Consider the following 14,630-nt stretch of genomic DNA (forward strand, 5'->3'; position numbering starts at 1 on the left):
CTGCTAATGCATGATAAAGTGCAGTTAGCTTTACTGATCACTTCATTACATTGATGACTCGTGGTTATCTTGGGGTCAGCTATGACTCTGAGATCACTTTCTGCTGCTGAGAAGGTCATCCCCCCCAACCTGTAAGTGTGCTGGTGATTCCTTCTCCCTAGGTGCAGCACTTGTCTTTGTTGAACTGCATCCTGTTCTGTTCTGCCCACTTTTCCAACCTGTCCAGATATGCCTGGATTTGTTCCCTACCCTCTAGTGTGTTAACTTTACCCTATAATTTGGTATCATTTGCGAATTTGGACAGAGTGCCCTCCACGTCCTCATCCCAGTCACTGATGAAGACACTGAACAGCACAGGGCCAAGGACCAAGCCTTGTGGGACACCACGTCTTTCCATGTCAATACTGACCCATCCACCACCACTCTGGGTGCAACCCCTAAGTCAATTTGCCGCCCACCTGACTGTGTAATCATCTATATCACAGCCACTCAGTTTATTTATGAGAATAGGATGAGATACTGTATTGAAGGCCTTCTTAAAATCGAAGTAGATAACATCTACCTCAACTCCTGTGTCCAGTATTTTGTGACCTGGTCATAAAAAGAAACAAGGTTAGTCAGGCAGGATCTACCTGCTATGAATCCGTGCTGGTTGCCCTTCAGCATTATTTTTTGCCAATGGACTCCCACAAATGTGATTTTTAATCATTTTTCGGAAGGTTTTCCCAAGGATAGAGGTGAGGCTAACTGGTCTATAGTTACCTGGATCCTCTTTCCTCCCCTTCTTGAAAATAGGGACCACATTGGCCCTTTTCCAATCCTCTGGGACCTGACATGAGCACCACAAGTGCTCAAACAGCCATTCCAGTGGCTCTGCTATGACATTGGCCCATTCCTTCAGCACCCTTGGATGAAGATCATCTGGCTTAAATGATGATCTTAAATCATCATTTAAATGTATTTAAATGTTGACTTAAATACATCCAGTCCTTCCAAGTGTCTCTGCAGCAAGTCGGTGCTAACAGTTGGTGGGCTGGTGTCCCTTTTGTGCCTGTCAGTGATCCAGTTGTGAGAGTTGTCTGGATCTATGTTCAGGAATACAAAAGTAAAAAACTTGTTAAAGAGCTCAGCCTTGTCCCTCCTATCTGTCACTAATTGCCCTAGCTTGTCCTGTAGGGGCCCTATGCTGCCCTGCACCTTCTTTTTACTTCCTATATACCTGAAGAAGGGCTTTTTGTTGTCTTTAATTTTTGTTGCCAGCCTAAGTTCCATTTCTGCTTTGGCCTTTCTGACTGATTCTCTGTAGGTATGGGCCAAGTAGGTATACTCCACCTTGGTAGCTACCCCTTGCTTCCACAGCCCATATGCCTCTTTTTTACCCCTAGGCTTTCCTGGATTTCCCTGTTCAGCCCAGAGGGTTTCTTGGCCCCTTTGCCCCCTTTCCTGCGCAATGGGATTGTCTCCTTCTGCATCCAAAGGATTGCTCCTTTTAGGAACAGCCACCCTTCCTGGACTCCCATCTCACCAATGCTCCTGTTCTTCAGTCCCCCACTAACTCATCTCCTGAGCGCACTGAAGTTAGCCTTTCTGAAGTGTAGTACTTTTGCCCTACTGGTTATCTTTCCCACCCTACTCTGGATAGTGAATTCAATCAAATGATGGTCACTCTCCCCTAGGTTACTTTGTGTCTGTAGATCCCCCACCAGATCATCCCTTGTAGCCAACATCCAGTCCAGTAAGGTGTTTTCCCTAGTGGGATCATAAACCTCCTGTGTTAGGTGAAGGTCCTGTATGCAGGTTAAGAACCTACATGAACAGTTGGATCTAACTGACTGCTCCTCCCAGCAGGGTAGTTTAGGTCCCCATGACAACCATGTCCCTTGACCGTATGGCCTCTGAGAGCTATCTTGAGAATTCCAGGTGCAACTCATCCTCCTGATGTGGCGGTCTGTAGTAGACTCCCACTACCAAGTCCCTTTCCCCCAACCCCCTTGTATTCTGATCCACAATACCTCAATTTGCCCCTCCTCTGATCCCATCTTGATTATGGCAGATGTATATTGCTCCTTAATGCAAAGAGCAACACCCACCCCCCTTTTTTCCCTATTCTATCCCATCTGTACAACTTACAGCTCTCAATGCTAACTGCCCAATCATGAGTAAGATCCCACCTGGTTTCAGTTAGGCCAACCAAGTCAAAATTCTTGTTTGCAAGAAGGAGTGTGAGTTCCTCTAGTTGTTCCCCATTAGTATAGAGGCGCTTAAGCCCCCCGATGGGTGTTCTTGGTGCCCCCTTGTCCTGATGCCCATTGGGTCCCTTAGTACTTATGTGGGTTGTTCCAGTGCATGGCTTGTGGTTCGTTGATCTTAGGTTCTCTCTATTGTCTGCATCCCTGCCCCCAATTAACCTAGTTTAAAGTACTGCATAGGAGATCAGCCAACCTGTAAGAGAACTTGCACTCTCTCTTCTAGAGCCCCCTTAGTCTATCAGTGGAAGCCACTGGCAGATACTTTTGTGAGACTGCTAGTGGGGTCAGACTCCTTGAATCACAGTCTTCAGAGATCTAGATTGTGACAAGAGGGCTGGCCACAATGATGGGAGTCTTTGGAACAGATTATCCTTGGGAGTTTTAAGTGCATCTCCAAGAGTCTGGGTCTTGTGCTGATGTCAGTTTTAGTTTTATCTTAGTGGTCAGTAGGTGCAGTTCAGGTTTGCAAATGGGAAAGTAATTCAATGAGTATAAATGAAGTAATTCTAATTTAATTTGGTTAGGAACATTACAGCATTAATAATGCTATGTTGGGCTTGTTTCTACTCTGAGGTCTTGTAAGTCTCTGCACTGGCATATCATAGGAAGAAGGTTTTTTTCACCTCCCAGTTGGCTAATGCTGGTATTTTTTTTTTTTGTTTCTGTGTAGGATGCTGTATGACTACGTAGAAAGGAAGAGAAAGGAGAATTCAGGAGCTCAGCTGCATGTCACCTATTTAGTGGCAGGAAATCTTGTTCAGAATGGATATATTGTGAGTGCTCACCCCCCTCAGTCATGTATAATGAGTTCTTTGCTTTTCAGCGCTTTATTCTGTTCACTGTGCTGGGGGGGCGTGGAAAATCTCCATTACTGTTTGTTTCCAGTGGTGCCCATGAGGTATAAGGTTTTGGGCAGACACAAAAGAAGGCATCACTTTTGTCACTAAAAACTTGGAATTTAAAATAGAAACAAGAGACAGTAGAAGGTAGGGAGATTGCCTGTGGTTTGACAATAAAGTGTTTGATAACAAAGCTCCATTGTGGGACAACTTTTTCTGTTTTATTGGTAAATATATCCTGTCCCTGATTTATCTTTCAATCCTAGCATTATTAATTGGCTCGTTTGATGTAGGTATCATTGTTCAAGTCTGCCTTCAGGAAATATTTGAATGGGTAGAGAGAGTAGTGATCACTCAGGAATAGGGTGTGATGTGATGGGAAAAAGTATGGAATCTATTTAGGGAGAAGAAATGGACACGTAATGTCATTGTCAGAATTGAGGTACAGGGATGACATGAGATCAGACAAGAGCTGAAAGTACATGGGAGGGTACCTTTACAGAGGATCTTGGTTTAGAAGATGAGAAGTGGTAAGTGATGGAACAGGGAGAGTCTGTGGAGATATTGGCATAGGTTATTTTTAAATCACTTTGATTCAGATCCTCATTTTAACCAGATTGAAATTAGTCATTGGGAAACTCAGTGAATTTATATAGATTGTAATATCTTTTCCCCCAACTCATTCTTGTTAGAGTAGCCATTAAATCATGTTGATTTGCAGCTGAATGCATCCATTACACCAGGGGTGGGTAATATACAACCTGTGGGCCAAATCCAACCTGCCAAGGAATTCTGTCCAGCCTGTGGTGGGTCCCTCGGCCCCACCCAGCCCAGGCTTATGCGGCGGCATTGTGGCAGCCAGACTTGGTTTCCTGGCAGCCCCTGTGTCAGTGGCTTACTCTGTCCAGCTGCCGCTGCCAGTGTCTCTGCCACCGCCACTGGACCCAGCCATGTCTGCCCCGCACCAGCACCGGTGGCAGCAGACAGAGCAGGCAGGAGACTGGCCTGGGACCCCCGTGGGCAGGGTGAACTTGGACGGATGGGATGGGGCCATGAGCAGGTGGGGAGTGGCATCCAGGAGCAGGATGGGCAGGCAGGGGCCTGGGCTGGGATCACAGGGTAGTGACAACATGGGGTTGGGGCAGGATTGCAGTCTGCTCCCTGCCCGTTTCTGCCCACTGAACTGGTACTCACTACAGGAACATGAGGGGAGCAGATAGGATCAGTTCTCCTCCTCGCAGCTCTGGGCCACAGTAGCTCACCAAAACTCCTTAAGTGGCCCTCCAGTCCAAATAATTGCCCACCCCTGCCTTTATACTATATCTGGTCCTTTTAGCTATATCTTTGCACATTTATTTAAGTGATTATTCATCTCAACCTGCTTTCTTAATTTTGTAATTTTTTTTATCATGTCTGAAAATAGTGCGTAGCACATTACATGGCTGTTTCCCCCTTATTATTTATGTCAAGGTGTATTTGGAATTCAATTAAAAATTGTCTCTGTTAAATAAATTCTTAATTCTGGTGGAGACGTAAGAAAAAAATTTTAAGTTTTTCAGAACAAATATGTATTTAAGCCTGATTATTAAACAAAGGAAATGTTAGCTGTAATTAGCAAATCAATGAATCGTTTCTGGTCACTATAGGTCAGATTTTTAAAAGGTATTTAGATACCTAAAAATACAAAATTAAATTTCTTGTGGTAACTTAGTACCCAAATCAGGCATCCAGCTTCCAATGAAAATCCAACTAGGCATTGGATTTAAGCATCTAAAGATGCAAATACCTTGGAAAATAGGGCCTCATGCCCTTCATGGTTTAGAAACTAATAGCTCTTATTCAGTCTCTCTTGCTTTTTATTCATCTCGTAAATATGTTTCTGAACTCTGAATACACTGGTTTATAGGAAAGCAATATTTTCTCTGGCCTGTCTTGCTAAACTGAAACCAGGAGTAATTAAAGCAAAGTATTTTGCAAATATAAACTTGGAAAAGTGTAAATACCAGCCTTTGTTCCACTGTAAAGGCTGAAAATAATAGGTATTTACTCGTATTCTGTGAAATTTGTGGTATTTTTATAAACCTAGATTGGACCTCAGAAGTTAAAGTCATCTTTGCTTTGATTCTCATGTGCTATCTTAACTTGTTACAATTCAGGGATGACTCCTTGGTGCGGTATATAATTTTTAATGCATCTGAAAATAATTTTAATAACTGAGTAAGTTTTCAGAGGGACAGATAGGGAGGGTGCATGTTGTAAAGACTGGAGCTGAGGCAACTTGCACATCAAGAAGAGCAAGGAGTACTGGGGGTCTGAGCAAGAGTTCTAGCTGAAGGAATTGAAGGAAAAGGTTGGGCTTTAGAAAGGTTATGGAGGAAGACATTTCCGGTTTTGGAATAACTGGGACTTGTGAGACCATTTTGTTGTGGAGGAGATTAATGGGAGCCTCATATTTTAGATTAAAACACTTTTCTTAATTTGGGTGTTCCTGACAAACCTGCAGTGCAGGCTCCTTTCAGTAGGGGTAGCTGCAGAGCTGAAGATTGAACACTCAGTGGAAACTAAACTCATCACAGTTATCTTTTCATGGCATCTTGCTTTATTTATTGTATCCTCCCTTACCATTATCACTGTTCCATTACCTTTTCCAACTCTCAGTGAATAGCTCAGACTGCTGCTGTTATTATTCTTGGCTCTTGGGCTATTAGAGGGGTTTTTATAGAGGCCTTGCACTTTGATTGCTGGTTTGTGTGCACCAGTTGAGCACACAACTGATGAATGCTGTCAGGCTTAATTCTCTTTGTATCAGTTGCTGTCTGATAAGAAAGTAATCCAGGTGGACATACAAGGTAGCAAAATGGGAATGACATTCTTGTTGGAGGCATGGCCTCTGCCGGCTAGCTGAATGTTTCACATTTCTCACTGTCTGCACTGCAGATAAAACCTGGGTGACTAACATTGCTGTCATCTTAAATACTTAGAGCTAATATGGACCAGTGAAGCAAGCTTATTCCTGGCACAGCCTGTCTCAAGTCTATTAGCTTCTCGACACCTCCCATGTGCTAGCTAGCCCATTTTTAGCTAACCTCTTGGTGCTAGGGGTACAGGTCAGAGTACAGATCAGACCGCAGGAGAATAATACGATTTAGTCTTTCAATAGAAACTGATCAAGTCCTGTGCTCCTTGTGAATCTGCATAAAGTACATTCAGCCCTCTGAATTTTGAGACCTCTGGTGTATTATTTTTGATGAATGATGATAAATTGTCTTTTATTTCCAGTGCCACAAGGTAGCAGTAGTGAGAGAAGATAAGCTGGAAGGTAAGTTAGTTCAGGAATTATGTGTTTAACTTGGGTTTTTTTTTCCTTGAGGGGAACAATAATGCAACTAAAACTAAAATCTTGCCAAGGGCTCATAAAATCTTTAGCTGCTTTAATCAAATTGTTTGGTTAAGGTGTGTACTTTTTCTTAGATTTTTTCCTAAAACCTTTAAAAAGTGAGTACACAGCTAAAGAACTTCACAAGATTGTAATTTATTAATGGATTTTTATATAGCACTGCTTTTATTGAACACCTGTCACAGATAGACGTTTCCTTCAGATTCAAAAGCAGTAATTAACCATGCACAGCAACACCTCACAAGGCTTTTTTTTTTTTTTTTCGATGACAAAGAGAGGATACTGAATCTAACGATTAAACCACAGGGGAAGCTTAGTTAGCATGTAGCTACCCTTTGATAGCACTGGAGCTAATAGTTTTGTGCATGGGGAAAATGTAGTTGGGGTCTTCCTTAGCCTTAAGTGACTGGGATGTTACTTAACATCACCTCTGAAATACCCCTCATCCCAAGGGTGGTGAGATACCACTATATTTGATTGTGAAGCTGCTGCTCCATTTGTTGTTGGTCATTCACCCAAGTTTCTGAGCTTCACGAGACGCAACTGATCTGAACCAACTCCCCCCTCTGACTGCAGGCTGTAAAGGTTTTTTGGATCCTGTCCTTGACATCTGAAAGCATACCAATATTTAGTAATTCATTGGAAGTTGTAAGCCCCTCAGTTTTAGCAAGCAAGCTTTGCTGAACAGGCTTCTATAATTTTGCTGCTGAACTTCAGAACTTAAGTCTAATGTGGATTTCCCATACCCACTTTTGTTCTGTATAGGTTCCTGTACTGTGATTGTAATACCATGTCTTCTAATAGCACATGACAGTGGCTAACACCTGTTATATGTTTCTTTTAACCACTTCCCTGTGGGAGAAATGTATATGGACTCAGGTGTTTTATCGTGGTGGTGGTTATATTTGTATTTTTACTAAAGAAGCCAGATCACGTGTGCCTTGCCTTTGGGTATGGAAGATGATGGTATCTACTAATGTTCACAGTCTAGCATGAGAAATAACACAAATAGTAATCATAGTACCTAGGAGACCCAGTTATTGACTAGAACCTTCTTGAGCCAAATGCAGTAAAAACACTGAACAAAAGGATGGTTCCTGCTCTTGCAGTCTTAAGTACAAGATCCAAGGCAACAGGTGGGAGTGTACAAGGAAACTGTGTCAGACTTCTGGACAGAGAAAGCTGTCTCCCACATAGATGAACTTTATCCACAGGGTTGAAATTTTTGATTCGCTGTCTAATGGAACAGAGTTGTCCGCCAGGATCTTCCTCTGAGTATGGGATGTCCTTTGGGATCTTCTGGGTCCATGCTAGAGAGAACTTAGATGATATGGACTGGGATCTCGAGCTTGACTGGTAGTTGTCATTGTACAGATTGGAGAACCTGTACTGTGTGGTCATGGTGAGTCCAGTAGCCTGAATTCTTAGTGGGCAGGTTAAGAATAGAGAATGCTGCTTACAACACTGTAGATATCCAGCAAGCTACTATTCATCATTTCTAATAACTGGCTGCTTGCAGATTTGGGGGAACCCCCTCCCCCCCAAAACAGCACTTTAGTTTAAACTCAGCACACTTCCACGCTGAGCCCACCACGTGCCCGTAAGAGGCATTGCATTCGTTGCATCCAGCTTTCCTAATGTCTGTAGAGATCGTGCATTTTAATGAGGTTTTTTTGACACTTTTATCTAATAGCTGTTTGAATCAGCTTTAGCTAAAAGTGCCAGAAAGCCCCACTGAAGTGCCTGATCTATACAGATGCTCTGGAGCTAGGTTGAAATAACACGCTGCTGCTTCTAGTAGAGCATTTTGGGGGTGGGGGAATGTTCCATGTCTGTCACACTCTTGAGACTGGTCAAAGTGTAGGGCTGGAAGGTCCTGCCAGCTTTCCTCTTGGTGTGCAAAGACCATGCTAATAAACGGTTTTCCTCTTCATTTTCAGCAGTGAAGTCTAAGCTAGCCACGATTGCTAGTGTGCATGTCTACAGCATTCAGAAAGCTTTGCTGAAGGATAGTGGGCCTCTCTACAACACTGACTATGATATTATCAAGACAAACCTGCAGAACTGTAGCAAGTGAGTTGCACAGTATACTCTCATGGCCATTCCTTTTGAACCTTTTTTCTTGGTTACAGTTTATGAATGTAATGGTATTGAGAGAAGCAAGGCTTTTTTTAGTGACCTTTTATTGTTGGGAGATATGGTTGAGGCGCATTTATTTCCACACTGCAACCAGCTGCATTGTTGGGAGATATGGTTGAGATGCATTTCCATACTGCTTTTCATCCATCCAAATCAGCGGGTCAAAGAATGAGTCTATTATAAGAACATAAAAGTAAAAGGGCCACCTGAGTTATCAGGTCAGACAATTGTCAGGTGGAGACTCCTTGCCTGGGCCTCTGGGAACTACCGTTCTTGCATTCACACACTTCTGTTTCACAACTCCCTGTTCATGTCTTCACATGTGCTTTAATGCGCAGTAGCTTATTTTACTGCACATTAAAGCATCTCAGTTATGCCAGTGTCCAGTAAAATAGGCTACTGCACATTACGTGCACTTAAAAACCATGCATATTCATTAGTGCAGCCTAATGCACATTGCTTTAGTACCTCATGTTGGAGGTACTAAATTTAATGCACTTTAGGCAAAGTGCCTTAATGCATGTGTAGACTCACCCCCTGCTGTGTACTTGGGTGATGCCGTTTAGAGCAAACTTAGTTTATATGGTGGTAGCTGACAGCTCAATGAAATCCTTTAGAGATTTTGCTGTGTCCGGTCTCTTTTATGTAGAAGGCACTTGGATTCTGAGATGGTAAGTAGCTATACAGAACCCTGAAATAAATGCCTTAAAATATTCATTGCCATAACTGCTCTTTTGTAATCAACATCTTAGGATAGGAGTGTCCAGCATGGCCCATGGGTTGGATCCAGCCTGCAGAACCATTTTGTGTGGCCTGTCAGTAGTCCAGTCAGCTTCAGGAAGTTGGGAAGTTTGGCCTGTGCAGAATTTGGGATCTTTGGACCTTGCCCAAGTACAGCCGCAAGCTGCTGTCTGAGCACAGCCCCACAGTGCTGCAAGCCCCTGGACCTGACAGCATAGCAGATGCTGGAGAGTTCTGGTCAAATCAAAATTGTTTGGCTGTTTCTGTTGTTCCCCTCTCTTGGGACTCCCCCTAGTGGTAACATCTCTGCCTTTCTGATTACAAAAATGCAGAAGGCTTAGGCAGTGTAAATTTTGAAACAACTTTTTGTTTTAGATCTCTGCTTGGGCTTGTGTCTGAATTTTTCCACCTGGTGTAAACAACACAGCATGTAATTCACAAATGACTCGACCACTTCACTCTTCTATCAGTGCAGCTTCTTAATGTGTGGTCTAATTGGAGTAAACTCAGACTCTGTGTCCTCTTCCTAAAATCTCTATTAAATCTACCCATGGACTTGGGTGGAGCCCCCGTAACCCCTGCAAGCCCTCCTTTGCTTCAGCAAAATGATTAAGCTGCTTAGCCTTGCCTGTCTTGCTTCTTTGTGTTTCCCTGCTCTAGGTACCTGTCCATTACCTCTTGCCTTGCATACTGTTTATAAGCTCTGAGGATGGGACCTGTGTTCTGTTGTGTGTTTGTACACTACTAACCCACTAGGCACCTATTTCAGGCTCCTAGGTACTACAAAAATCTAAACAATGATAGGTTTTAATATGCACACAGCAAGTATTGCGTGAATCTGTCAGTATGAATACTATCCTCTACCTGTTTGGTCCCATCCAAAACTTACCAGAGTCATTGAGAGTCTTTCCTTTGATTTTGGTGGGTCTTGGGTAAAGCTCTGTAAGAAATAGCTGCACTGCTGTGGTGTTCTTGAAATGCAAACCTAGGCAGCAGCCTCAGCACTGTTAGGGCAGAAGAACTCAAGTACGTGGAATGGTAGCACTCACTTGCTGATGTAAATTGCTGCAAAAGCATCCATGGTCAATGATTAAGGGGCTGTGTTCTGAGCAGGTGAATGATGCTGGGTTACACATTGCTTCAAGAGGTTTGGAGATAGCAGCAAAAGCCTTGTAGGTGTACGGTTGTGGTATTTTACATGATTGCAGGCAATTTCAAGGTGGAAGGAAATTAATGGTATCTTTCACCTCTGCTCCACTGTCCTTTGTCAACTCCATTTCAGACCATTCTAGTGGGAGGTGGACCTGCCAATCAGAATTTGTTCAGAAACTATTTTTGTGTACTTGAGTCTGCAAGTATTTTGAATGTCCAACCATTGCAAGAAGGTAGGAGTATTTGTTGCAGCAGATATGGTTCAGGGATATTGCAAGAAACAAAGTTTATTTGCTAACACCTTTATTGGACTAGCTGCCTGAAACTTTGTCCAACATCATCCTCAACTCCTACGATCAATCCAGTAAAAGTCCTCGCCAAATAAACCTTGTTTCTCTGAACCATTTGAATGTTCTGGCTTTGCCTCCCCTGGCTCACTGGATTGTGAGGCTGAACTGCTACACCAAAGATAACATTTCGTAATATTTTAGAAGATCAGGTGAAAATGTTATTGATGCTGAAAGCCCTGCAGAGTGATCTGCTGGGAATGCATGTGTAACCAATTTAGGAATAAAATTGAGCTGGTTGCACCCCTGGTGGGAGGACATGTTTCTTTTTCCTCAATGAAATTTTGAACAGTTTGTTTTATATTTTAATGCTGCAGTCCCTTCTGGCATGTTCAGCTGTTCTTTTCAGCATGGTATTTCTACTGCTGCCATACTGTGCCAGATTTTTCTTGCCCCACTCACAATGAAATTGCTCCTTTTCCTGTAACGTTACAGTCTAGAACCAGTGTCAAATGCAAGTCAAACACCACCAGGGATGGAAACGAAGGTGGAAAATAAGATGCAAAGGCACTAATTAATTTTTTTTACTCTGTCATGCAGGTTTAGTGCTATTCATTGTGCTGCTGCAGTCCCCAGGACACTGGCTGAAGTTTCTCAAGCTCACACATCTGCACAAATTGATTCCCAGGCTCCAAATGACATGCAGGTAGCCAGCATGCCTGTTACCAATGGTCATGTACCTTCCACTGGTAAACAGACTTCCCAGCAGCCCAAAGGGATCATGGGAATGTTTGCTGCAAAATCATCTTCCAAGTCCCAGGATACACATAAAGAAACTAAGCCAGAATCTAAAGAGACAACAGGTGTAAGTTATATCAATATCCTTTGGTGGGTTATAGCCTCACCTATTTAGTCTTTCTTCTCTGGCATAAACAGACTTTATCAGCTGTAGTTTCTACCCATTTATTCTAGTTCTAGTTTTGCTGTCAACTGAGAATTCTTAATCCCTCTTCTCAGGTTGTATAACTGGCAATGTCAGTTGCTCAGCCATGACTTGAACCAAATTGTGGTATGACTGCCTAGGCTACAATACTGTAGAAAAGGCCTGAGCAGAGTTATAATGGGCCGTGAGCTAATTATGTGTCAACAATGTGCTATTATTGCAAAAAAAGCCAGCAGTATATTGGGCTGCATTAACAAAAGTGTCACCTGCAAGTCCCTGGGAATGACTACTTCCTTTGATAGTGACAGTCCACTCTTCTCGGCGCTGCTGAGTCACGGAATGGTTCAAGTGCACTCCTGTTTTAGGAGGAGTGTAGCGGTTGCCAGACCAGGACATGCCGCAGAGCACAAGGCAGCTTTGCTGCCTGTTTTAGACTGAATAGAGAGCCCTAATGCAGGGAAGAGTGCATAGGGTGGTTTTACCTGGTGCCACCACCATGGCATTCCTAAGTGAGGCCTCATGGCACCCTGGGTGAGAACCACTGCCCCACCTGGAGTACTGTGGCCAGTTTTGGGCACCACATTTGAAGGAAGAAGTGAACCACTTGGAGGGAGTGCAGAAGAGAGCAACAACACTGATTAGAGCTCTGGGTAACATGACATACAGAGAAAGGTTGAAAGAACTGGCATTGTTTTGTCTGTAGAAGATAACTGAGGGGGGATGCATGAAGGCTGATTATAAAGACGGCTGCGACAAACTATTCTCTGGCTGAGGGGGCAGGATCAGAAATAACATATTTTCATTGCAACAAAGAAAGTTTATGTTGGATATTAGGAAGAGATTCCTAACTCTGAGAGTGGTTAACCCTAGAAAAGATTACCTAGAGAGGTTGTGGAGAGCAGGTTAGATAAACCCTTGTCTACATTTGTTTAGATAGCAATGATCCTGGCTTGAGCAGCTGGTTGAACTAGGTAACCCCCTGAAGGTCCTGCCAGCCCTATTTTTGTATTTTTTTTTTCTTTCTGTAGATGCAACTTGAAGACTAAGAGAGCTGGGAATTCATTTCCCTTTGAGTGTCAGTGAGATTGAGCTGCCTGACTCTTACATGCTTTTGAAATGTCTCACCTGGAAGAATATAGCAGATGAATTTTAACTTGCAAAAGGGCTCAGTTAATTCTCCAGCATGCACTTAATCTTTGGGCTCTCTTTTTCTGTCTGTTACTGCAAATTGAGGACCTGGTGTTTTGTAATAAAAGCACTTGTTTGCTGGACACTGATGGGAATTCAGCTACTTATTTCATAAATGCTATTGAACAGTCATCAGATGGGAATGATTTTGATGTGTTAGCAGTTCTGTGGTTTGTCAGGTTCCTGTAATGGAGAAATTCAAGTGCCTGTGGGTTCTCATAAATCTGTGGATTCAAGGCACGTGGTATTTTTTTAAATAAAAAAGTCTATGTTTGTGAATTATGTGTGTCCAGAAACTGCAGTATCATGTGTTTGGTTTGTTTGTTTTTTCTGATGGGTTCATAGTGCCAGTTCGTTGGTGGTATTGTTTTGCTACTTGTTTTTGCTAGCAACTTAGCTTTATGCATGCGCTTGACAGTTTCTCTCTTCTTTTTACTCCCAGGTGTCTACAGCAAGCAGCAAACCACCAGCAAAAGGAAATACAATGAGCAACTTTTTTGGAAAAGCTGCCATGAGTAAGTATTATGTAAACATGTTCCTGTTTGCAGAAATTGTGGTGGTATAGTGTCAGCTAAGTGTAGCAGAGATTGACTGTGGGATGTTACAACCTCTTTGCTTTAGCTAAATAACAGGCAGCATTAATAAAAGACGGTCAGTACCTGGTTTTTGATGTATTGTTTTTGTTGGTATATTTAAAAAAAAAAAAAATTAAATAGCAAGATAAAACCTTGGTTTGTCTGTCTCTGTAAGTCTATCTCTCTCTCTCTTTTTTTTTTTTTTTTTTAATTTTCTTTCCTGTAATTTTCCATATTCTTTATTTTGCCTCCTAAAATCAAGGTGGTCAGTTTTTCTGTAGGCTGCCCCGGAATAGGTAGTGAATCAGCTCATAATTCTAGGCAAAAATCAGAGAATTGTAGTTGGAGTGTTCTCATGCTAGAAACTTTCAGGGTGAAGATCACTGTAAGCTGTTGTGCTTGTCCCACGGATTAGCCCAGGAAGACTTTTTGGCATATAAGATACCTCACTTTAAATTGAGTATATTTGGCTGGAGGACTCACTTTATGAAAATATTTGACAAAACTTGCTTGTGCAAAGTGCATTAATAATGATTTGGGCTAAAAGCAAATGAGGAAGATGGAGTTGCATATGGAATGAGCTAATGAGCTGAAAGGAAAGCAAGAAGTGATTGCAAGGCTTTCTTCAAGTCTACTTGTAGTAAGAAAAGCAAGAGGATTCAAGATGTGATTGAAGTAAGCGATGGTGTTATTTCAGTGAAAGAAATCTTCAGTTCTGCAGAGAACAAGATCCCGCCTTGGTGATGATGGTGGTAGCTTTCTGCATAGGGTTCCTTTCCACATAATGGAGGGTGGTGACTAATTTAAGAGCAGTTGTTACCACTAATCCAGTTAATTCTTAATATCTACAAAGAATCAAAATAGTTTTCTCTTTCAGTTTTTCCCCTTCTGTTGCTACATGTCAGGGTTTTCTTTTTTTCTTTTTTTGCTTCCTTAGAAGTGTTAGGTGTTGGCTACAGCGAGGGCTGGGGATTTTAACTTGGGTGTGCCAGTGCTCCTGCTGGGACTAAAACCAGTAGGCTCCTGGCTACTGGTAAGGGGTTTTGTCTTCCTCTGTAGCAGGGGGCATGGCCCTCTTCTTTCATAGATTCATAGATTCATAGATTAAGGGTCGGAAGGG

General features: G+C 42.5%; 1 protein-coding gene across 5 annotated transcripts in view; it reads left to right on the top strand.

The window, feature by feature from the left end:
- Positions 1-14,630, top strand: part of POLD3 (DNA polymerase delta 3, accessory subunit) — a 36,866-nt gene that overhangs the window by 2,268 nt on the left and 19,968 nt on the right. For 4 of the 5 annotated variants that reach the window (XM_019509234.1, XM_019509989.1, XM_019510795.1 and 1 more), the window contains exons 3-7: positions 2,920-3,022; positions 6,368-6,407; positions 8,426-8,558; positions 11,405-11,669; positions 13,378-13,450. In XM_019509234.1, the coding sequence (XP_019364779.1) occupies positions 2,920-3,022; positions 6,368-6,407; positions 8,426-8,558; positions 11,405-11,669; positions 13,378-13,450 (614 nt within the window). The remainder of the gene's footprint in view (positions 1-2,919; positions 3,023-6,367; positions 6,408-8,425; positions 8,559-11,404; positions 11,670-13,377; positions 13,451-14,630) is intronic. The other variant, XM_019511570.1, reaches the window with a different exon arrangement.

Source organism: Gavialis gangeticus, unplaced genomic scaffold, assembly GCF_001723915.1.
Source record: "Gavialis gangeticus isolate Ggan-Ray unplaced genomic scaffold, GavGan_comp1, whole genome shotgun sequence".
Lineage (NCBI taxonomy): Eukaryota > Metazoa > Chordata > Crocodylia > Gavialidae > Gavialis > Gavialis gangeticus.